The sequence below is a fragment of the Vombatus ursinus genome, unplaced genomic scaffold (assembly GCF_900497805.2).
Source record: "Vombatus ursinus unplaced genomic scaffold, bare-nosed wombat genome assembly UNPS02007284.1, whole genome shotgun sequence".
NCBI lineage: Eukaryota > Metazoa > Chordata > Mammalia > Diprotodontia > Vombatidae > Vombatus > Vombatus ursinus.
The window spans coordinates 12,823,249-12,848,999 of record NW_020947062.1 but is presented as its reverse complement, the minus strand read 5'-3'; the positions used below and the strand labels follow the sequence as shown (position 1 = coordinate 12,848,999).

Here is a 25,751-nt window from a genome sequence, read left to right as displayed (position 1 = left end):
AATATAACAAAATAAAAATAAAAAGGAAACGAAGGACCCAAACAGAATTTTATTTACGTTTTTGGTGGACACCAGCATTTAATTACTTTTTTTAAGACTTTTAAAATAGTATTTTGTTGTTTTACATCTAAAGTTCATTTTTTTAAAAAAAGTTCAAAATTTTCTCCCTCCTTCTCCTCCCCCCTCCCTAAAAAGGTAAGAATTTTAAATAGATTATATATGTGCAATCATGTAACACATATTTTCATATTAGTCATGTTGTAAAAGAAGAAACAGAACAAAAGGGAAAAAACACAAAAAAAGTGAAAATAGTATGCTTTGATCTGCATTCAGACTGTGTCAGTTCTTTCTCTGGAGGTGGATAACATTTTCCATTATGAGTCCTTTAGAATTTTCTTGGATCATTGTATTGCTGAGAAGAGCTAAATTATTCACAGCTGATCATAGCACAATGTTGTTGTTGCACAATGTTCTAATGTTCTTCTGGTTCTGTTCACTTCACTTTGGATTTTTTTTTCTTTTTTTATTTTTAGGCAATTGGGGTTAAGTGACTTGCCCAGGGTCACACAGCTAGTGTCAAGTGTTTGGTCTGAGGCTGGATTTGAACTCAGGTCCTCCTGACTTCAGGGCTGATGCTCTATCCACTGTGACACCTAGCTGCCCGTTCACTTCACTTTGTAACAGTTCATGTAAGTCTTTCCAGTTTTTCTAAAACCCACCTGTTCATCATTTCTTACAGCACAATGGTATTCCTACATTCCCATACCACAACTTATTTAGTCATTCCCCAATTCATGGGTATCCACTTTGCCACCATAAAAAAGCTGTTATAAATATTTATGTACACAGAGGTCCTTCCTCTTTTTTTTATGATCTCTTTGGGATACAGACCTAGTAGCAGTACTACTGGATCAAAGGGTAGCTAAAGTTTGATTGTCCTTTCGGCATAGTTGCAAATTGCTCTCTAGAATGGTTGGATCAGTTCACAACCCCACCAACAATGCATTAGTATTCCAATTTTCCTACATTCACTCCAACATTTATCATTTTCCTTTTTGGTCATATTAGCCAATCTGACAAATGTGAGGTGGTACTTCAGAGTTACTTTAATTTGCATTTCTCTAATCAATAGTGATTTTTTTCAAATTACTACAGACAGCTTTGATTTTTCATCTGCAAACTGCCTATTCATATCCTTTTTCACCATTTACCAATTGGGGAATGACTTGTATTCTTATAAATTTGACGCAATTCTCTATATTTGAGAAATGAGGCCTTTATCTGAGATACCTGCCATAAAAATTGTTTCCCAGCTTTCTGTTTTCCTTCCAATCCTGGTTACATTGGTTTTGTTTGCACAAAACCTTTTAAATTTAATATAATCAAAATTATTCATTTTACATCCCGTAATCCCTTCTATTTCTTGTTTGGTCAAAAATTCTTCCTTTCTGCACAGATCTGACAGATAAACTATGCTCTCCCAATATGCTTATAGTATTAGCCTTTATATCTAAATCATGTACCCATTTTGACTTTATCTTGGTATAGGGTGTAAGATATATTGGTCTATACTAAGTTTCTGCCATACTGTTTTCCAGTTTTCCCAGCAGTTTTTGTCAAATAGTAAGTTCTTACCCCAGAAGCTGGGGTCTTTGGGTTTATCAAACACTAGATTAACATGATCATTTAGTGCTGTGTCTTGTGTACCTAATCTATTCCACTGATCCACCACTCTACCAAACAGAATTTTAGAAAAGTTAGAGATGATAGATTTTGGGAGATTATTGAATGGAAAGAGGAAGTAGTACACATATTTCTTAGGTGTGCAAGGCATCTTTACCAAAACTGATCATGTATCAGGGCATTAAAAACCTTGCAAATAAATGCAGAAAAGCAGAAATATCAAACACATCTTTTGTAGATCATAATGTATTAAAATTCTATTAAATAATAAGCCTCTGAAGAAAAGATTTAAAACTAATTGAAGAATAAATAATTTAATCCTAAAGAATGGATGAGTCAAAGAACAAATCATAGGAACAATCAATAAGTTCAGTAAAGATAATAAGAACAATAAGAAACAAACCAAATTTCTTTGGATGCAGTCAAAGCACTACTTGGGGGAAAAACATAAGTCTTTAAACATTTTTATCAATAACAAAGGGAGAAAATGCAGATAGACAAATAAGACATGTAATTTAAAAAAAAAACTAGGAAACTAAAAAAAATAATGAAAAATCAAAGGAGAGAATAACAAAACTCAAAGAATAAAAACCATCAGATTAGCAGAACTAGGAGCTGGGTTTTGTTTGTTTGTTTTTGAAATGAAGAAATAAAATGAAACAGATAAACTGTTGGCTAACTTGATTTTTAAAACAAAAGAAGAAAGTCAAATTGCCAGTATCAAAAACAAAAAAGGTTAATTCACAAGCAATGAAGAAAAAATAAAAGAACTTATTAGGAACGATTTCACCCATTAACCTGCCAATAAAATGACAATAAAATAAAAAATATAAATGAAATGGATGAATATGTACAAAAATGTATATTGCCCAAATTAACAGAATAGTAAATAAAGGATAGAAATTTGAGAAAAATAAATTCATCTAGCCATAAATTAACTCCCAAAGGGAAATAAAAACCCAGGACCAGATGGATTTGCTAACAAATTTCATCAGACACTTAAAGAAAGAACAACTAAATGCAAACCTATATAAACTGTTTTTAAAAAAAAAATAGGAAGAGATGGGGTCTTCCAACATTCCTCCTATGAAAAAAAATGATCCTGATAACTAATTCTGAAAAGTAAAAACGGAGAATGTTATAAACCAATGTCTATAAAGAGTATTAAGGCAAAAATTTTAAATAAAATATTGGCAAGGGAACTATAGCAATATATTATAAAGATTATATACTATGACCAGGGTAGATTGATACTATGCAAGTATAAATGATAGGCTGATTCAATATTAGGAAAACTCTAACTGACCATATTAATAGAAGGAATAACAAATACCATATGATTACATCAAAGGATGCAAAAAAAATTTTTGAGAAGTTACAACCCCCATTAAAAACACTAAAAAGCATATGAATAAATAGATATTTCTTTAATATGGTAAAGAATACCTAGCTAAAAGGGCAGGTAGGTGATGCAACAGAGGGCTGGGCCTGGAGTGGAAGACTCAGCCTCCTGATTTCAAATCTGAACTCAGATAATAGCTGTGTGACCCCACTGGGCAAGTCATTTAAGTATGTTTGCCTCAGTTTCCTCATCTGTAAAATGTACCAGAGAAGGAAATGGCAAACTATTCCAGTATTTTTGCCAAGAAAATCCCAAAAAGAGTTGGACACAACTGAAATGACTAAACAACAATTTATCTAAAACCAAGTGCCAATGTTATCTGTAATGCAGATAAATTAGAATTCTTTCCATAACTATCAAGGGTTAAGCAAGAATGCTCATTTTGTCACCATTACTATTCATCATAGAACTTAAAAAGCTACCTATAATATTAAGAAAAAGAAATTAAAATAATATACATATGTAAAGAGCCAACAACATTATCACTTTTTGTAGGTGATGTGATGTGGTTTACTTAGGAGTACCTTAGAAAGTCAACTAAAAAATAATTGACATAATTACAACTTCAGCAAAGTTGCAAGATATAAAATCATCAACATTTCTGCATGTTTCCCACTGCCAAAAAAAAAAAAATCCAGCAGAGAGCAGTAGAAAAGAGAAATTCTATTTAAAATTACTACAGGTGGGAAGGCAGAGCTAAGATAGCAGAGAAACAGCAGGGACTCACCTGAGCTCTCCCAGAAAACCCTTCAGAACATTTTTAAATAATGCCCTAAAAGAAACTGGTGGAGCAGTAGAACCCACCAAAAGGCAGGGTGAAATAATTTTCTAGTCAAAGACAACTTAGAAGGTCAGCTGGGCCATCTCCAGTTGTTCTGATCTATACCTGGCAACTGGACCCAGATGGCTCTGGAGGAGAAAGTGAGACTTTGCCCAGCCCTCCCTCACTCAAATCCAATTTAATTACAAGTCATGGCACTATCTTCCTGAAGTCATGGTCCTCTTTGAGAACAAAGGACAAATCACACCCTGTAAGTAGTCCAAGCTGACCAATGGGAACCCAACTGACTAGTTCCAGTTAAGCAACTCAACTGTCAGCTCCTCTTCTCTTTTCCTCCCCTCACATGGGATATCATGCCCTTACCTGAGAGTGTTCTGATCAAAGGAAGGTAAATTTTGATGGCTGAAACCTATCTACTTATTTTGGGGTTTACTGGCAAGATTTCTTTCTTAAAGACCACGTCTCAAAGGCAATTCACTTTGGCTCTTATTGATTGGCGAACAATAGGTCCCTGCCCAAGCACCATTTAATGGTTACTTTTTGGGTCCAGATGGCTCAGAGTGAATGTAAATAGTAACTTTATCTTTCAGCCAGCAGCCCTGAGGGTGTTCCCCTCCTGGTTTGATTTTTTTTTTTTAAATTAAAGGGGCCATCCCTTGACTCACTTCTTAAACAGGCCTAATCACTGAATGGGCATTGCCTCAGTCAAACTGAGAACTCTTAGCTTACAAAGGCCAAGATCTCCCACTGCATCCTGGGCTACCTCCAGTTGTCCTCAGCTATACCTGGCCACTGGAACCAGATGGCTCTGAAGAAGAGAGTGAGGTTGGTGACTGTGCACAGCCCTTCTTTACTCAAATCTAACTCAATTGCAAGTCACAGCATCATCCTCCTGATGTCATGGTCCTCTTTGAGAATGAAGGACAAAAAAACCACAAAGTCAGCAGAAAAGGTCTTTCCCACCCAAGTGAGAGTGGAGTGCAGGCCACACCAGAGCAGACCAGGCCCCAGCAAACCAGAAGCAGGCTTTGGGAGTGACTGAATTAATAGTGTCATTGGCTGTTTCCAGAGTTCTTAGCCAAGAGATGGTAAAGGGGTCAAACAACTGGTCAGAAGGAAACTACAGGGGTCTCTTTGCTGGCACTGGGGGCAGGACTCTGTTGCTTTGCCCATACTTGAATCTGGGTCACAGTCCTGGGTGGCAATCCCAAGATGAGGAGCAGCACTAACACACCAAAGCTTGTGGCTACAGTGGAGCATGGACCATCATCACAGTTTTAGGGCAGAAAAGAGTGTTTGTGATTACTCACAGACCAGAGCACAGTAGTAAATGCACCTCTCCCTTAGATCAGACCACCTTGGAAGAACTGAAAACTTATAGGTCCCCAGAAGTATCTCTAAAAACAGTTGCACAAAACCCTTAAAGCTTGTTAACAGTGTGCTCTCCACTCTGGAAGCAGAGCCTCACTTTAGCAAAGAGTTAAAAGTCAAGGAATAGGCTGGAAAAATGAGCAAACAACAGAAAAAAATTCTGACCACAGAAAGTTACTATGGTGACAAGGAAGATCAAAACACACTCAGAAGAAGACAACAAAGTCAAAATTCCTAGATCCAAATCCTCCAAGAAAAATATGAGTTCATCTCAGGCCATGGAAGAGCTCCAAAAGGATTTTAAAAATCAAGTAAGAGAGGTAGAGAAAAAATGGGGAAGAGAAATGAGAGTTATGCAAGAAAATCATGAAAAAAGAGTCAACAGCTTGGTAAAGGAGGCACAAAAAAATCGAAGAAAATAACACCTTAAAAAACAGACTGGGCCAAATGGTAATAGAGGTATAAAAATCCAATGAGGAAAAGAATGCCTTGAAAAGTAGAATTGGCTAAATGGAAAAAGATATACAAAAGTTCACTGAAGAGAAGAACTTCAAAAAGCAGAATTGGTCAAATGGAAAAAGAGGTACAAAAGCTCACTGAAGAAAATAATTCCTTAAAAATTAGAATTGGGCAACTGGAAGCTAATGACTTTATGAGAAATCAAGAAACAACAAAAGAAAACCAAAAGAATGAAAAAATTGAGGACAACATGAAATATTTCATTGGAAAAACAACTGACCTGGAAAACAGATCCAGGAGAGATAATTTTAAAATTATTGCACTACCTGAAAGTCATGACCAAAAAAAGACATCATCTTTTAAGAAATCATTAAGGAAAACTGCCCTGATATTCTGGAACTAGAGGGTAAAACAGAAATTGAAAGAGTCCACTTAGCACCTCCTGAAAGAGATCCCAAAATGAAAACTCCCAGGAATGCTATAGGCAAATTTCAAAGCTCCCAGGTCATGGAAAAAATACTGTTAAGTAGCCAGAAATAAACAATTCAAGTATTGTGGAGCCACAATCAGGACAACACAATATTTAGCAACTTCTACATAAAGGATCAGAGGGCTTGGAATATGATATTCCAGAGGGAAAAGGAGCAAGGATCACAACCAAGAATCGCCTACCCAGCAAAACTGAGTTTAATCCTCCAAAATGGATATTCAATGCAATAGAGGACTATCAAGTATTCTTGATGAAAAGACCAGAGTTGAATAGAAAATTTAACTTTCAAATACAAGACTCCAAAGATGTATAAAAAGGTAAACAGGAAAGGGAAATCATAAGGTACTTAATAAGATTAAACTGTTTACATTCCTACATGGGAAGAAGATACTTGTAACTCATAAGAACTTTCTCATTACTAGAGCAGTTGGAAGGAGCATAGTTAGAGGGCACAGGTGTCAGCTGAATATAAAGGGGTGAGAAAGAGGAATGCACTGGGAGAAAGGGAAAGAGAGAGGTAGAAGGGGGATAAATTGTGTAACATAAAGGAGGCAAGAAAAACTTTTCACAGTGGAGGGGAAGCTGGGGGAGGTGAAGGTAGGTGAGTGAACCTTACTCTCATCAGAATTGGCTCAAAAAGTGAATAACATACACATTCAACTAGGTGTAGAAATCTCTTACCTTACTTACAGGAATAGTAGGAGGGGAAGGAAATGAAGAGAAGGGAAGGGGCGCAGATTAGGGGAGGTGGTAGTCAGGAGCAAAACACTCCAGAGGAGGGACAAGGTAAAAAGAGAGATAAATAACAGAATAAACAGAGGGAAAATAGGATGGAGGCAAATATAGCTAGCAATCATAACTGTGAAAAAGTTTTTGAAGCAAGTTTCTCTGATAAAAGGCCTCATTTCTCAAATATATAGAGAATGGAGTCAAATTTTTAAAAATAAAAGCCATTCTCCAATAGATAAATGATAAAAGATATGAACAGAAAGCAGTCATGTGAGAAAATGTTCTAAATCACTATTGATTAGATAAATGCAAATTAAAACAATCCTGAAGTACCTCACACCTGTTAAACTGGCTAATAGGACAGAAAAAGAAAATGACAAATGTTGGAGGGGATGTGGGAAAATTGAGACGCTAATGCACTGTTGATGGAGTTGTGAACTGATTCTGCAATTTTGGAGAGCAATTTAGAACTATCCTACATTTCTATAGTAATTTTATATAATTTTTAGAACTTTATTTTTCCCAGTAATTATAAACACAATTTTTAACATTCTTTTTAAATTTTGGGTCCCAAATTCTTTTCCTCCCTCCTTCCCCACCTCCCTCATTAAGAAGGCAAGCAATTTGATATAGGTTATACATGTGCAGTCATGTTGTAAAAGAAAACATAGACCAAAAAATAAAATAAGAAAAAATAAAGTAAAAAAGCATGCTTTGATTATTCAGACACCATCAGTTCTTTCTCTGGGGATGGATAGCATTTTTCATCATAAGTCCTTCAGAGTTGTTTTGGATCATTGTATTGCTGAGAATAGCTAAGTCATTCATAGCTGATCATCTTACAATGTACAGTGTTCTCCTGGTTGTACTCATCTCACTTCATATCAGTTCATGTAAGTCTTTCCAGATTTTTCTGAGAGCATTCTGCTCTTCGTTTCTGATAGCATAATATTATGTATTCCATTACAATCATATACCACAATTTGTTCAACCATTCCCCAATTGATGGGTATCCCCTCAATTTCCAGTTCTTTGACACCAGAGAAGATGTGCTATAAATATTTTTGTACATATAGGTCCTTTTCCTTTTTGTTTTTTGTCTCTTTTGGGATAGAGAGACCTAGTAGTGATATTGCTAGGTCAAAGGGTATGTATGGTTTTATAGCCCTTGGGCATAGTTCCAAATTGCTCTCCAGAACTGCAGAATCAGTTCACAATTCCATTAACAGTGCATTAGAAGAACAATTTACATACCAACAATATTGTAAAGACAATTTTGAAAGGCTTGGGAACTCTGACCGATACAACGATCAAATTATATGTAACTGCAGAGGGCTCAAGATAAAATATGTGACCTACCTGCAGACAAAGAGATGATGAACTCAGAGAACAGGATGGTATTTTTTTTTTTTTGGACATGGTCAATGTCCAGACACACACACACCCATACTAAACATCCAGAAAGAAAAAATTCAGCTACTACAGGATGTCAGCAACACAAGACTTGGCAGTTTCTCTTATACCTGAAAGGAACATTTTAGAATACAATATTCCAAATGAAAAAAGACATAGGCTTACAGCTTAGAATAATTTACCTTGAAAAGCTGAGTATCATCCCACAGGGGGGTAAAAATAGACCTTTAATGGAATAGAGGACTTTCAAGCATTCCTGAGGAAAAGACCAGCACTGAGTAGGAACTTTGAAATACAAAATCAAGACTCAAGAGAAACCTAGAAAATTAAATTTAAATTAGAGAAACTGGAACAGGCTATATGATGATAAAGCAGCTAGATGACACTTTAATAGAGAGTGAAGAAATAAGTACCCCCTTAATGTCTTCAATTGTATTGAGGAAGTTAAATAAGAAAAACCAGATCTCGGGGTAGATTGGTTATTTTCTGAGGGTTCTAAAAAGAGAGAAAAGATAGAGTAAAAGGAATATGCTAGAGTAGAAAGGAAGAAGAAAAGGAAGTGGCTCATGATGGAAGGAAGGAGTAGGCATCAATGAATCTCACTCTTATCTGAACTGGACAAGAGGAGAATTGAAAAATCACACACAGTTTGTTGTGGTTAGTCAATAAACATAATATAAGTGCCCGCCATATACTAAGTACTATGCCTAGTGCTGGGAATATACAAAAAGAGGCCAAAGACAGTCCCTCTCCTCAAGGAACTCACAGTCCCCTAGGGGAAATAATAGGGATAAACAAGAGAGGGATGAAAGGGATGATAATATTAGGAAGGGAACAGTCACAAGAAAAATAAACTTCTTGATCCCAAACGGGAAATGTAAAAGGAAAAAAACAAAAGCAAAGAACTGGAAATTAAAGGGCTGCACCTCAATTAGGAAATGGCTGAATGGCCAAAGTGTGAGATGTGACCATAAGGAATATTATTGTGTTGAAAAAGATAACAAAAGAGAAATTTCAGAGAATCTTAGGAAACAAGAACTGATATAGAATGAAATAAGCAGAATCAGAAGAACAATTTATATTAGAACAACGACAATGTAAAGAAAAACAACTCAGTGCAAAGAAGTCTTCAGGAAGCATGTTTCCCACTTCCTGAAAAAGAAGTGAAGGACTCAAAAGGTAGGAGACACACATTTTTGGGTAAGGCCACTGTGGACTTGATTTACTCAACTATGTTTTTTAATCACAGGATAGTTTTTTTTCTATTTTTCATTAAGGACGTAGGTTGGGGGAAAGGAGAAGGTAGGGAAGGCAATATCCTCTTGCCCCCAAACTCTTAAAAAAGAGGAAAGCCACTGAAACATTTTTTTAAAGGAGCAGGAGTACAGAAGGTAGTTCAGAAAGAAGCACAGACAAGTAGGAGAGTTTTCAGAATAAAGGGTAGAAAATTTATTATGTGTTAAGTAATATAAGAAAAACTCATTTTCAAATGTAACCATTTTTACTGGGTTATACTTTGTATACGGAAGTGTTTGTTTTGGGTTTTCTTTGATGCTTATTAAGTTTATAATAAAATAAAGAAAAATTAGATAAATCCACAACTTTACCCTTCTGATCCCTCCTCGCCCCCCCCCTTTAAACAAATAGCAAAACTACTACAATATAAGGTTGCCAAGTATCATCAGATGCAATCTTTCTTTGGCACTATTTTGAAGTATTATACTGACTATCAAACTGAAGGTCTATAGAGCCGTTATGCTGACCTCATTGTTGTATGCCTGTGAAACTTCGACAGTATACTAGCACCATGCACTGAATCGCTTCCATGTGAATTGTCTTAGGAAGATTCTGAAGATCACTTGGCAGGATAAGATACCAGACATCGAGGTCCTTTCTCGAATTGAACTGCCAAGCTTACAAACTCTACTTTAGAAAGTGCAACTCTGATGGGCTGGCCACATTGTTCAAATGCAAAACATAAGCTTGCCAAGAAGACTATTTTATGAAGAACTCACACAGGGCAAGCCTTCACACAGGGCAAGCCTTCACATAGTGGTCAGATGAAGTGATACAAGGACACTTTCAAGGTCTCTCTTAAGAACTTTGGAATTGATTGTGTGACGTGGGAGACACTGGCACAGGACCGCTCAGCATGGTGTGCCCACATCAGAGAAGGTGCTGTGCTCTGTGAGCAAAGCAGAACTGAAATAGCTCAAGAGAAACACAAGATGCGCAAATTTAGAGAACCTACCCTAAACGTTCACATGAACTATTTGTGCCCTAACCTGTGGCAGAGCATTCCGAGCTTGTATCGGTCTGATCAGCCACAGTCGGACACACTGTAACTCGACTCTAGCATAGTGATGTTATTCTGGTCATGAAGGACAACAACCAACTATTTTTTTGCTTAACTATTTTTAGGCGCTGTGTATTGTGGGAAGTGTAACTGTGAATTAGATGAGGTTTTATGCTGTTTAAACAAAATTTACAAATTAAAAAACAAAGGAATAATAAGCACATTAGGAAGCAAAGAAAAGAGGAAAATGTTACTTGAAAGATTTAATTTTATCATACCTGAATTTAGATATTCGGGTCATACTGTGACACTTGAGCTCATAGGGATTAAAAGGACCATGAAGTAGTACCTTCACATGCAATGATAAAAAAAAAATAGAAAGTGAATAAACAAGGTTACTTTTTTTAATACAATTCTTTCCCTCTCCCTATCACTACAATTCAGTCTCTCAAAAATATCACTCCCAGAAATTACATTTTAGACTTCCAAATAGAAAAGACCCTCTTAAATTAAAATAGGAGACAACTAATAATGCATTGTGTAGCGGAAAAAAGCCTCAATTCACTGAATTTTTGTTTTAAACCCTTTAACAAATTACATGCTTCTTCTAGACTAAACATAAATGTTTCCAAATAGGCCTTTTGGAGATGTAATTGGTTACTTTGATATAAATTTTCTGGGGGGAGGACCATTGACCAACATCCCTAACACCTTCAATGGGAGCTTCATTGAAAATATTAATCAGTGAATTTTACATTTTAGTGGAAATAATACACAAATATAAGGTTTCTTAGTAAAAATAGTACACAGACCAGTTATCCCCAGGCCCAATGTCTTAAGACCATGGAGTTGACAATAAATTCCCCTGAGTACAGAAAAAAGCAGTACTGCTGAGTCCATTTTCCTCCTTTTTGGAAATCCCAGGAAATGAAAAAAGGGTGGTGAAATAGCAACAACCAGGCAAAAAATTATCCAAGTTCTAGGAGCTGAGATTTACTACAAGATCTCAATCTATTGGTTAAGGACCTCCTTTGCTTAAGGAGGAGACAAACATTTGCTGCCTGGGATAGATTCACGAAGTTTACTGACCTGCAAAATATTACTGAGTAAGCCTGACCAGCAAATCTTACTTTTTCTGAAAAGATGTTTTTTATATTAATTAAGTCAACAAACATATACTATGCTAGAGAGTATGGCAATATAAAAAGAAAAATGAAACAATCCATGTAGAACTTGCAGTCTAATAGAGAAAAGGAAATGATACACATGCACATAAGTATGATAATAGGTTATGTTCTAGGAAAATTTGAGAAGGAAAAGATTACTTCTAGCTTGGGGGAACAGAAGGAGCTAGAATTAAGTTAATCTCCATGGAATTTAAAAATTTCAAAGCAGTAACTAGCAACTTACTGTTGCTTGGAATAATAAATTTTTAAGGATATTCAAAAGACAATTTCTAAAATTACCTTACAATTTGGGGCACCAAGCTTATTGGCAGAAAAGCTGTCTAACAATATTCGGATCAGAAACTTTTCATCCTCTTTACTGTGAGTTGATGGTGGTATAGGTGCACTGGCAGCATTTTCCACTGACTTGGAAAAGAATTCCTTCAGCATTTCATTGCTTTGCTAAACAGAATTACAAGAAAAGCTTATCTCTTAATTGACATACAAGAAAATTATTTTGATCCCTCTATTCCCAGTAAAACTCCAGGCCCTGTTCCACAGTAGTCCAGTTATGTGAGACTAAATCAGGCATGGCCACACCAAACTGGGGAGAGGTGACAACAGCACAGCCTCCCGGGGGTAACATGTTCGTAGTGTATTCCTCATATGATCATAAGCCATTGTGCTCAAGGGCCATACTCCCTTGCTGGCTAAGTTGCAGAGGGATTCAGTATGCTTATACCTTGGGGTGGCTGTCATTTTCAGACATCTTTGCTCCCTTTCTCACGCTCACTCCTTCAGGTGCATTAAGTTAAACACCTTAGCCTGTGTTATATAAAATGTGCCTATTTTAAAGTTTTGTTGCTTTCATCATTATTGGCTAGATTGCTTCTATAGCAGTAAAGTCCAAAAAAGAGGCTGCAACAGGCGGCGATACCTTCCCCTTCATATCTATTTAAGAAATGGCTTAGAGAGATAGGCACATTAATTTTTTAAAATATTGGCAGGGAGGATTCATATTTATCTCATATTTTGTAAACAGGCAAATTGAAAGGAACAATAAAAACTCATACTTACATAGCACTTTTAAAGTTTGCAAAGTCCTATGTACGTAACAATAACACTATAAAGTTACAAGTATTCTTTCCATTTTGTAGATTAGCATTACTACTGAGGGGTTCAGAGAAGTCATGAAGGCTAATCACTGTCAAAATTGGAGTCAATCTTCAGTATCCTGACTCCAACTCCTGTCTTTTAACTACACTGGAAGAATCATTTCTTTAGGGCTCAGTTTCCTCATCTGTAAAAAGAAGGGTTTGGAATAGAAAATGCCTAAGGATACTTCTTAGTGCCTTATCTGCGATCAAAGGATGAGGATTTACAATCCAGGTTTCCTGACTCCTTCATGTTCTAGACCACAGAATTCTGGGAGCCTGAAGGGACTGTATGTAAGGTCACTCTATTCACTTTACTCTCTCATTTTATATATGAAGAAAGAGGTCTAAAGAAATGCCAGATCTACTGTTACATAAAAATTAAGAAAAAGACAAAAGACCACTTTAAATAAAAGTTGCATCCAACAAGCAGTTAGCAATTCTGCTGGCAACTGTCAAGAAAGAAAGAAGAAAGAATCATACCTCTAGCAAGTCTAATAGGAAAAGGTAATTTTGCAATGACTTGTCTGCATTTCTGCTAGTGCTAAGGAACTACGTAGGCACAAAATGAAGTCTGGTCTCCCTTGGAAAAGAAAGGATGAAGTCAGAGATAAAGGATTGGGACTCAAGAAAGACTAGACTTGGTTACACAGATTTAAGAGCCATCAGTATAGATAAGATTATCAAACCAAGGGAAGCTGATACAGTCACCAAAAGAAAATAAGACAGAAAGAAAATCCAGGACAGAACATTGTGGAATTCTTGCAGTAAGGGGACAGGACAGTAACAAAACTGCAAGATAAAGACATGTTTTATGGAGCAAGGCAAGTGGGGCCACTTCTCTCTATGGGGGGGTTGAAAAGAACTGTTACAGATCATTCATGTTGGGTAGAAACGGTCATTGTTCTCATCCACCTGCAGCAAACCTCTTTGTTTTGATGCAGAATTTTGGCCAATGGAAAAGCGTCTATTTCTCTATAAAGAAAAAAGCTTTGAAGGTGAAGAAGGTATTTAGATTGTAGGATCACAGATTCTGAGCTAGAACGGACTTTAGAGGCCATGGAATCCAACCTCCTCATTTTGCAGATCTGGAAACTGAGGCACAGAGAGGTTAAGTGATCCACCCAGGGTTACACAAATTATTAAGTACTGGATCTGAATTCAGGTATTCCTGACTTCAAGTCCAATGTTCTATTCATTATTCAACACAGCCAATAATTGTGACATATGTGAGGTGGTTGGAAAGAATCTCATACAAGGAAAAGCAATTCTGCTCTAGAAAGGTCAGAACAAAAAAATGGTAATAAGTTGATGTCCAGGATAAATAAGGAGGTAGTAAGAGAGCACCTAGCTAGCTGCCTTTGGTGAACTAAAGTCATCAGGCTCCAATGAACTGTATCTGGGGCACCAAAGACCTGGCAGATGGGACTGCAGAACCAATCCTAGTGGCCTCTGAAGCATCTTGACCTCCTTGGGAAGTCAAAGACAGAAAGAAGGGTTCCATTATATAAAAATATTCAGCATTCTTTTGTGGTAGCAAAGAAATGGATGTCCATCCACTGGGGAATGACTAAACAAACTGTGGTACCTGAATGTTAATTTCTATCTGTAAGAAGCAACAAATAAAAGAATTCAAAGAAGCATGGGAAGATTTATATGCATCAATACAGGACTAGGAAAATAATATACACAATGAAAACAACATAAATAACATAAAACAAAAAGAAACTGAAGGCTGTGTAATTATAATGACTTAATCCAGCCCTGGAGAAGATATGAAAAAAATACAGCTCCTTCTGTTCTTTGCAGTGGGAGAAGTTTATTATGGGTGTGAAACACAGCATATGCCATCAGACACAGCTGATGTATTGGTTAGTTTTGCTACACTACCTTCCCCACCCTTTAAAATAAAAATTCTTTGTTGGCCCAATGGGTAGGGGAAAGAAAATATATTTAAAAATGAAAGGGATGTAAAAACAAAAAATATCACTAAAAACTTAAAAGAAAGATCACAGAACCTAGGAGAAATAATAAAGAACTGAATAAAGGTAGAAGTTTTTCTGATTTTCCAAAAAAAGAAGGTAAATAGAACTTACAAACTATAGGCCAGTAAGCCTGACTTCTTCAATTCCTGGAAAAATTTTGGAAAATATCATTCAAGGGACAGTAAATAACAAGAAAAGGAAGTGATGATCCCGAAGAGCCAGCATCACTTGGTAATGTGGATACGTGGGCATATCACATTGATCTAACTTTCTTCTTTTGAGAAGCGCCTCTAGATTGGTTGATCACAGGAATGCTGCTCATGGAGTTTATCTATTATATCTCTCTTAATTATAATCAACCAATATCATACTTCTTGGATTCCTTTCCCTACCTTTTCCCCCCAGAAAGTCTCAATATTTTTGAATCTTCAATTTCCATTTCCCTCTTGTGCTTGGCCTACCACCCAACTTGACTGTCACACTCTAGACAGTACTAAATAAAGTCCCATTGAAGTCAGTATGGATTATGCCATGTCATCCAGTTAAACAGAATTCCTAATAAAAATATACCTACTTTAGATTCATAAGACTCCTCTGCTAACTCAGCATAGCATTCTTTGATAAGCACATCTCGAATGTTCACCACTTCTTTAATTCCAGAGTAACGATACACATCCACATGTAGAACACTGTGTACAACTGAATAAACTTTCACTATGAGAGCACAGCTGTTGACTAAAGCAGCGAACCTTTGGCTGGCCCCATAACTCCAGTGTTCTCCACATACAAGAGACTTTGCAGAAGGACGCATCTTGCAAATCTTGAATTCCAGAGCCTACAACACAAATATAGAAGCAATAACATTTTATGAACTCAGTTATTCAGCAAACATGTATTGAAGCGCTCTGTTGGTGCTAGAAAGGGACACCGAGAAAATCAAGATTCTTTTTCCACTCTATCAAGGCTTAGTTAAGAATATGCAATACTTCAACTGTTACCATCTCAAACAAAGAAACATGACCTTTTTGTGTACCCAACTCCTGGACTCTACAAATCTACATAAAAACATATCTGCTTAAAAGAAACTGCTGAGATAAGCTAGGATTTCACATTTCCATTCTGTATTCTTGTATGGTTACGTTTCTTTAACTTTAAGAGATCCATGATTTCATCAGAGTGGGTACAGCCTCTATTGATGTGTAAAATAACCCATCTAAGGTTTAGTTTCCTGAACATATGTTCCACTTTCAAATATCACTTGATAGCCAACCTTCTGGTGATAAGCCTCTTCTTAATTAACAAGGTAGGCCCTTGAATGACAGATAAAACATCCATCATTAAGCCTTTCCAGCTCAGTTAGAACCTGCCAGAATTTGTGCTCTGCAGGCACAGACATGCAGAGAGCAAGCACACCCATCTCATACCTATACCTGCAGATATAAGCTTCAAGAATCACTGGTCACACATGCAGAGCTACAAGGGACCTCAGAGGTCATTTAATCCAATCTTCTCATTTGTATGAAACGAAACTGAGCTTTAGAAAAGTGACATGATTTGTCCAAAGTACACAGGTCAGAGTCGAGATCTGAACTCAAATCCTTTGACTTGAGAGATACTGTACCACACTGCTTCCTAAGTCACCATAAAGAGGATTTTAGTAGTAGGTTATACCAGTATAATAATAGATAAAAGTGTCTGACATTTCACTATAAAGCATACTTAAATGCTATCTGATTCCAAGACAGCATAGTAAGAAACTTAAGAACAATATCAAAGAACACTGCCTTGCCTTTAAAAATGACAATTAAGCTGAAGAATAGAGACTGTGTACAGAAAATGAAATGAAATTTCACGGTCTCCAAACCTGACCTCCCTGATGTAAGTGGTATGTGAAAACGTATCTGAGATAATTTTTTTTAACTGTGGAGAAAAAAAGGAATTAGGAAGTCATTTCTCTTTTCACCTTACCTGAAATGGAAGCTCCAAAAGATGGCAAGGGATTTCCATTAAAAGGTCTAGGCTTACATGAGACCTATTACCATAATCTACAAAAAAGACCTAGACAATAAAGAATCAGAAACAGAAGAGTAGGTAGAAATAAAAATTATTAAAAGACTATAATTCATGATAAAAAACAGAATGTACTATAGTAATAATACTGAATTGTGACAATAGTGATTCAGTGACTAAACATAATAGATCTAGAGCAATTACAGACCCCTACATCAAGTACCTTCCTTTAGCGAGCCAAGAACAATCAATCTAATTTCACTAACATTGTTTCCAACTAATTTCTGCCATTTATATTTATTACAAAAGCTTTTTCCCAATGTCAAAATCTCCTCTCATGTACCTTATAGTGATCTATTCGTGAACAACATACCTCAGCAGAATTTCCAGAAACATACAGGATCTGAGCTCTAAAGTAGGTTTCTTTATTCAAATTAGCAAATGGTGCCAGACAAACTAAATCAGGATATGGACGAATTGGCAAAGGCACCAATTTCAGCTGGTTTATTTCAACTGTTAGCTTTTTCAGAATATTTGTGTTTTTTTCATCAATCCTATAACCCCAGAAGTGACCAACTTCTACAACCTTCAAAAAAAAAAAAAGGGAAGAAAGTAATTTGAAAGAGATTTCTATACCAAACCACATGTTCAAAAGGCTTTTAAATCACAAAACTTCATACATCACTATCTTTAACCTAACTAAAACTGTATTTTAAAAGTCCCAAACATAAAAAATGAAAATGCCAGTACAACACTAGTTTAATTATCAGCTTCATTTACAAGTTTATTATTTTACAATTCAAAAACAGGTAGACAAGGGGGAAGCTAGATGGCACAGTGGATAGAGCACTGGCCCTGGAATCAGGAGGACCAAGTTCAAATCCAACCTCAGACACCTGACACTTACTAGCTGTGTGACTCTGGCCAAGTCACTTAACGCCATTGCCTAGCAAAACAAAACAAAACAAAAGGAAGCAGACAATCAATAAAGGGAAGTGGTTATGATCTGTATATTTGCAGAAACTATTCCTATCAATAAAATAACATTATCCTTTGAAATAACATTAAATTTGAGTGAGCTACCCCATATCAATCACTACCACATTTAATTAGATTACATATCTAATTTAATTATATTTAATTACATATCAATCACTAACACATTTAATTAGAATCTAGAGTACCTAATAAAATATACAGTTTTCAATATAGCTGATTTAATTCAATTTAAAGAAAAACTATATAGTCCTCTCAGTCAAATTTCTCATACCTCAGTGACCTCAATGGTTAAGAGAAGGCTTGTAATTGCTTGTGACTGCTCTAGAGCATCTAATGAGATCTGCATAGTATCAACTGTCTGCTTCTGGAAGTCCACGTTCACTCTAAACAAATACATCACTTTGTTAAAGTAGTGTTCCACAAGTCATCGTCACATGCTTTAAATTATTATTACGGCATATACACATAATTATGAAATGTAATAATACCACCTTAATTGAACGTCACATATTAATGCTAAATTCTAAAATTCATGGTATTTGAAGTGTTATTTAAATTTTAGTTTCTTTGTCAAAAAACCTGGGTAAGTCACAGAAATCTAAATAAATTCTTCCAGAGCAACATTATAAGACAGAACCAAGTAAAGTATTTTCACACATCAAAAGAAGAGACCCACATGCAGGGATTTGAAAGAGAAATATGACACAGTTAGGATGCCTGGTCCACAGCAGATACATCCAAGCTGCACAAGTGGAATCTTTATCCTGTGAAATTAAATTTGGAAAATGAAAAATAAGCCTATTTCTATTGATCATGCTTTTTAGTCAGACATAAGCCAATTAGAGTTCAAAGATTTAATATACTCTTAAATAGGTGATTGTCCTTCTACAATTACAGCTAATTATTAAGGGCCATTGTTGTGTTTCTTGTGCACAGAAAGCCTCAAATCTAGAGTTTGAAGGGACTCTGGTGGTCATCTATTCCAACCCCACTCCTTTTACATAGAAGGAAACGGAAGCTCAGAAAGGCTAAATAATTTGCTGAGAGCTATCAAAGTATTTGGTAGCAAATTTGGAATTCAAATTCAATGACCCCAAATACAATGCATTAAAAGCCCCAGAATATGATAAGAGACTTAATGCTTATTCAAAAACATCAAAATTGTGGTTGAATAGGTTTTAAAAATAATCAAGGAAGTATCTGATAGAGCTTAAGCCCTTCCTCCCATTCTGTATTCCCAGTGACTCCAACCTCCTAGCTGTTCCTCACACAAGACTCTTCCCCCCATACCTGGAATATTCTCCCTCCTCATTTCCACCTCTAGGTTTCCCTGGCTTCCCTCAAGGCTTAGGTTAAGTCTGTCTTTAAAGGTTTCCCACAACTCACCTTACCCAATCCCCCTTAATGCTAGTGATTCCACCTACCAATTATCTCCTATTTATCAGGTCTCTATCTTATTTGTACATAGTTGTTTGCATATTGTCTCCTCTATTAGATTGTGCTCCTTAAGAACAAGGACAGGGGCAGCTAGGTGGTACGGCGGATACAGCATCAGCCCTGAAGTCAGGAGGACATGAGTTAAAATTTGGCCTCAGACCAAACACTTGACACTTACTAGCTGTGTGACCCTGGGCAAGTCACTTAACCTCAATTTCCTTAAAAAAAAAAAAAAAAGAAATCAAAGAACAGGGAATGGTTATTCTCCTTTATCCCCAGTGCTTAGCACAGTGGTTGGCATGTAGTATGCACTTCATAACTGTTCATTGACTGACTGACCAGTCACAGAAAGAAGAGTAAGGATTAACAAGTGGGAAGCCTAAGTGCTGTACTGGTATTAGAGATATGTTAAAAGAATTATATAAGTTCTCTAGTCATTCACTGATCAATTCTCTATAGAGAATATATGGAAGAATGGGAAGGTGTAGATAACCTGAGATCTATGCCAGTGAAGGAACACAGATCTCTTAAAATATCTGGATCCTAAATCACAGCCACTTTCTACAATCTTGATCAATTTTGGGGATTTCTGATCTTATTTATTACATAACTTCTACTAAAGTTCTCTTCCAAGGCTTTATCATGGCTTAATGATGAATTGGAAGACACCTCAGCAGCCATCTAGACCAACCTAAAATCAAAAGGAATTCCCACTATGATATACCTGATGAGCAGTTAGAACCTCTGCCTTCTTTAAGGTAGTCTATTCCATGTTTATCGCTGTAATTGCTACTGACATCAAGCCCACATTTGCTTTTCTGTAAATTTCATTGCTACTGGTTCTCCCTCATGGGACCAAACACAGTCCAATCACAGGACAGCTCTTCAAATACTTGAACATAACTTATCAAGCACCTCCCGAGTCTTCACTTTTTTTCAGGATAAAGTTTTCATTTTGTTTAAATGATCCTCATACTGTCGTATACTCAAGGCTTTCACCATTCTGGTTGTGGTTTTCTGAATGTTCTCTAGCTTATCAATGCATTTTATAAGGTGACAGGTAGAATTAAAAACAATCCTCCACCAGGATGGAGAAGAGGGGAAGCATCACCTCCTTATTCCTTGAAGTCATGCTTTTGTTAATACAACCCAAGATCTTATTAGTTTTTTTGGCTACCACATCACATAACTGACTTATTGAGCCTCCAGTCAATTAAAACCTCAAGATCTCAAGACAATTTGAGACCTAATCATGTTTCCCCCATCCTATAACTGGGAAATCAATTGTTTTGGGTTTTTTGTTGTTTTGTTTTTTTTTTTTAGGGGGGGAATTTGGGGTTAAGTGACTTGCCCAGGGTCACACAGCCAGTAAGTGTCAAGTGTCGGACTTGAACTCAGATCCTCCAGACTTCCGGGCTGGTGCTCTATCCACTGCGCCACCCAGCCTCCCCAATTGTTTCTTTTTAATTTAAGGATAAGAGTAAGGGTGTTGTGAGGTTCAAATGAGATCACGGATATAAAGCATTCTGCAAACCTTAAAGTGATATATAAATATCAGTTATCATTATTATTATTATCAGCCTCAAGTCACCAGGCCTCCAATCTGGTAGTGACTTCATTCCTGAACTCTCAGTGAGCTCAAGAAATTCTTCTCTTTTTATACAGCAATATAGAAATATGCTGGTATATGTTTAACAACTGGACTCTCAAGGAAAAAAATGTGTACATACTTATTTGCATTAACAACAATAAACAAAAACAACTGACATTTCTGAGGTATGCATGCTCACACTGAAAATTAAATGGGCTCTCACTTCTGGTTACAGCTGGCTCCGGCACACCTCTGGATAAGATTTTATACTTAACTCTACTGAATTCTGAGATTCAGTACAAAGCTACAGTCTGTCAAGATCCTGACTGTTACTCAGTATACAGTATGTTAATTATTCTTCAAAGCTCTGTGCCACCTACAAATTTGATAAGCATGCCATTTATGCCTTCATCCAAGCAATGGTGAAATATGTTTAATAGAACAGGGACAAGCATAGATCCTTGGGGCCATTCTGCTGCCAATCTCCTTCCACCTCGATATTGAACCATTAGATTAGCCACCTAACCAGTTATAAACCCATTAAATTGTATATTTTTATCCAGTCCACCTCTCTGCATCTCCTCCATAAGAACTAATAAATTACATCTTCAGTATTCTTATCATCTACCAATTTAGTAACCTTGTTAAAAAAGGAAATGATCTTTGGAGAGAGAAGACCTTTAAGGTTTTCAAAGTGCTCTATTCACAATAATCCTATGAGCCAGGTAATTCAAGTATTATTATATTCATTTTACAGATGGGGAATCTAAGACAGAATTCAAACCTGAATCTTCTGACATAAAAGTTATCACTAGATCATGCTGACCCTCATTATAAATAATTTTCTATCATTGTATAGCAAAAAATAATAAAGAGAAGGCAGCTAGGTGGCACAGTAGATAGAGCTCCAGCCTTGGAGTCAGGAGGACCTGAGTTCAAATCTGGCCTCAGACACTTGTTACTTAAACTAGCTGTGTGACCATGGGCAAGTCACTTAACCCCAACTGCCTCACCGAAAAGCAAAAACAAAACAAAACAAAACAAAAACAAAAAAAACAACAAAGAACCTTTTGTCTCATTGGTTAAGGACACAGTCATGATCAACTGATTCAACACAACGAATACTTGGAAGTAAGTTTAAAACCAGGCAGTGTCAAAGAAACTTGAGATTTTTTTTTTCCCCAAACAAGCTCTCTGCGAGGCCTACACATGGATTTAAGAAAGTTTAAAGAGTTCAAGGCAAAAAATATTGGTTAACTTCTACTGACATCAGAACACAGGACTTGGAGCAAAAAGAGACTTGAGATTATCTCATAAAATTAACAAGCTGGCAGAAGGAAAAATGCCTCACCAAACCTTACCTTGTGTTCCTCAGCTTTGTAACTGTGCCTCCTTGCACCTTCCCTTCAATTTCTTCACCAGCATGAACACTGAGTTCAAGTGGAACTTTTAGCTGAGACATCTTAATTGCCATATACACAGCAGGAAGTGTTCTAAATCTTTCTGTTGGATTGCGAGAAAATTCCACAAACGCCCTATTCCCAAACATAAAAAGATTTATTAAAAAAAAAAAAGTATTAACCATATGTACTAACATCATTCCAGACCAATTAACCAGTCTCCGATAAATCTCTTTCTGAAACTCACAGGAACCTTTCATGCCACAACTCATCAGAAGCATGTACTGAAGGGGGAAGGAGGCGGGTGTGGATAGTGACTAAAAGTAACTGAAAAAATATTTACAATGAAATCTTATTATTGCATGTAATTCTTGTACATTTCTCTGCTTTACAAATTCTGTTTCTGGATGATCAGGTACATACCTAAATGGAGTTACAGTTTCTACAACATTTTCACCTCCGTCACAACATGTGATGTCTGTGCAGGGATAGGGTAGTTATCATTATCATCATTTGACAGCCGAGGAAACTATCTCAAAGAAAGCCTTCAAAATATTGAAGTCAAATACTAAGTAAATGCCTGAGCCATGACTAGAACCTACATGTTTCACCTTCTAGTTCAGGGTCCTTTCCACTACAATATACTTACTGCCTCCCAAAACCCTTAAAAGGGATAAAATGTTAGGGTTAATATTAAAAAGAGATCTTTATGAAGAAAGTAGCTAATCTAGTCTCACAGAAAACTCTGAGGTAGCAGAGGTTTCTGCTGAGACCTAGTGCCAAGGAAGTTTTGCAACTGAAGTTCCTAGTAACAGCCTTTGCTGTTAAAATGAGATTTTTATTTAAATGAATTCAAAGTACTACAATTGGAATTACTAGTGATTTATATTTCTACTCTCCTTTTAAAAAAAGGAATGTAGGTAAAAATTGTTAATATAGGCCTTGTAATTCTCATTTCTTGCTACCCTTGGATCATATTCTCAGGGTAGTAAGATTGAGGGGCCATGTATCTGGGGCAAAATTTGAACTCAGATGTGACTCCAAATGGGATCTATCTACTATGCCACACTATCTGTGTAAGATCCATGTAGGACTTGTTCTGCTTGATCCCAGATAACAGATCTAGAAACCAATGGACTGAAGTTGCAAAGATTAGGTTTAATTCAAGAAAAGGAATGCTAACAATTAAGAGCTACAAAGGAGAATGGGATTGCTTGGAAAGTAGTATATTCCTTGCTCTGGTCTTCAGGCTAAAGCTGGATGATGACTAGGTGGGAACATCATAGAGAGGATCCTTGTTCAGGTAGGAGCTGGATAAGATGGCCTTAGAGGTCTGACGAACAGCTGACTAAGAACTGACTGAAGCTGCCCTGGTCTTCTTTCCCAGGCCAATCAACTGCCTGAGGCTGACCAGACATAGTCACTTCCAGTCTCTAATTATTGTGTAGATCTCCCAAACTCACCCCTCCTAAAATGCCCAAGCTTCCTTTATAGACTTTGCTTGTTATTAACAATTTGCCTAGTGAAAGGGTGAGATGCCTGACACCTCCCACCTGCAGCCTAGTCATTCTTTCTGCCTTAGTATCCTATATAAACCCTGTTCCCAACCCCCTCCTTGGGTACCCCAGCGTTTGCTATGTGGCACCCCAAGCTGCAATTCACTTGCCTTTATTAAAGATTTTAATTTTGTTCTATTGACTGACAGGTCCTTTCCAATTCTGGGACTCTGTGATCAAATGTGATCATGTATATGATAAAGGGACTATGGAATTCATGCAGTTAAACCCCTTCATCTTACAGGAATGGAAATTGAGACCCAGGGAAGTAAAAAACTTGCCCAGGTCTCATAATAAATAAGTGGTAAAATTATGACTTTAACACATTTCTTCTGAGTGCCAAGTCCAAAGATCTTTCTAGTACACAATGCTATCTCTGGTTTTGCAAACTCTTAAGTACTATACCAGTATCAAGAATTAAAATTCACCAATAAAATGAGGCTAAAATGCCTTTCCTTCCCAGGTATTCAAAACATACATATGGCACTATCCTGCTATAAAAGGAACAACCTCTTAGTAACTGGAAATAAGTTGATAATTTGGAAATTAGTCCAGGCCTTAGATGACCATGTACTGGCCCACTCTAGATGGGAGTCTATGGAATCCACTTATTATGCATCACTCTTCCTCTCCTCCCTGCACTGTGAACCACTTCTACCAAGCCCCAGGCTCTTCATCCTGAGCAGCTGTGGTGGGAGGGCTCCTCCTAGAATCTCCACTGGAGCAGGGGCTGCACTCAGGGTCTAGTTCCCATTCTCCTATTAGCTTCTTTTTGGGTGCAGTCTTCAACTTTTAGAATATAACCTCCTTAAGGACAGAAACCATCTTTCTTTCTATTTGTATTTTTATTCACAGGGCTTACTTTGCCCAGTGATTGGCTTGGAGTAAATACTTAATAAATGTTTTGTTGTCTTTTACTTGCTGTTTGTCCTTCCTTCTTGAAGAGGACCATAACATCAGGGAAGTGATGCCATGACATGCAAGTGAATCAGATTTAAGTGAGGCAGGGCTGTGCAAAGTCACCAGTCTCACTTTCTCCTCCAGTGCCATCTGGGTCCAGTGGCCAGATATAGACCAGGACAACTGGAGATGGCCCAGTGTCTTTCATTTGCAGGAAATAGAAAGCTCTAGGTCTCAAAAAGTGGCTTCTTCTGTTTCCCATTTAAAAAGCCAAATATTCAATTCCTTAAGAGATGTTCAGGTTATTCAAGATTGTGAGAGAAAACATAAAGAGCTGCTAGTTTTCCAATAAAAGGAATGGTACAGTTAAAAACAGCAACAACAACTATTTGCATCAGTCTTAAATACATATTTCTGTATGAAGGTTAATTCATCAAAATATATTCCCTCCTTTTTCCTCCCATTACAAGACACAAGGTCAGTGAACTTTTATTATTTTCTTATATTGATGGGGCACTAAAGATGGACCCCTAAAAGGAAAAGACCATCGACCATATCTTTGCGATCTGGACCCCAAAAAAGAAAAAAGTCGTGGACTTTCCCACACAGCCCAGGATCCCTAGCATTTGCCTGAGGCATCCAGGCTCTCCTGGTATAATCCTTTTAACTGCCCTTTCATTGTAGTCCTCATTGTCTGCAGCTGGCCCACTGGCCCACCCCAGGCTACTTGCTACTCCTTAATCCCATCCAGATCTTCCCATAATCTTTCTGTATAAAAGGGTTGATCTTGCCCCTATTAAATTGCTCAGATTCTTAAAATCTGGCCTGATTCTATTGGTGACACAGTAAACCTTGTCTCTGACTAAAAGAAGGCTTGAGTGGTCAAATTGTTTTGAGGCAGATTCCTGCCCTGTACCCTTGCATTTCAG

At 36.9% G+C, this 25,751-nt stretch overlaps 1 protein-coding gene across 1 annotated transcript in view; it reads right to left on the bottom strand.

Annotated features, from left to right (window-relative positions):
- The window catches only part of TDRD9 (tudor domain containing 9), a 232,373-nt gene that overhangs the window by 21,377 nt on the left and 185,245 nt on the right, over window positions 1–25,751 (bottom strand). Inside the window, exons 25-31 of the mRNA XM_027849264.1 lie at window positions 22,328–22,501; window positions 18,210–18,321; window positions 17,313–17,525; window positions 16,898–16,987; window positions 15,504–15,764; window positions 12,091–12,252; window positions 10,903–10,973 (exon numbers count right to left, since the gene is read on the bottom strand). Coding sequence (XP_027705065.1) covers window positions 10,903–10,973; window positions 12,091–12,252; window positions 15,504–15,764; window positions 16,898–16,987; window positions 17,313–17,525; window positions 18,210–18,321; window positions 22,328–22,501 — 1,083 coding nt within the window. The remainder of the gene's footprint in view (window positions 1–10,902; window positions 10,974–12,090; window positions 12,253–15,503; window positions 15,765–16,897; window positions 16,988–17,312; window positions 17,526–18,209; window positions 18,322–22,327; window positions 22,502–25,751) is intronic.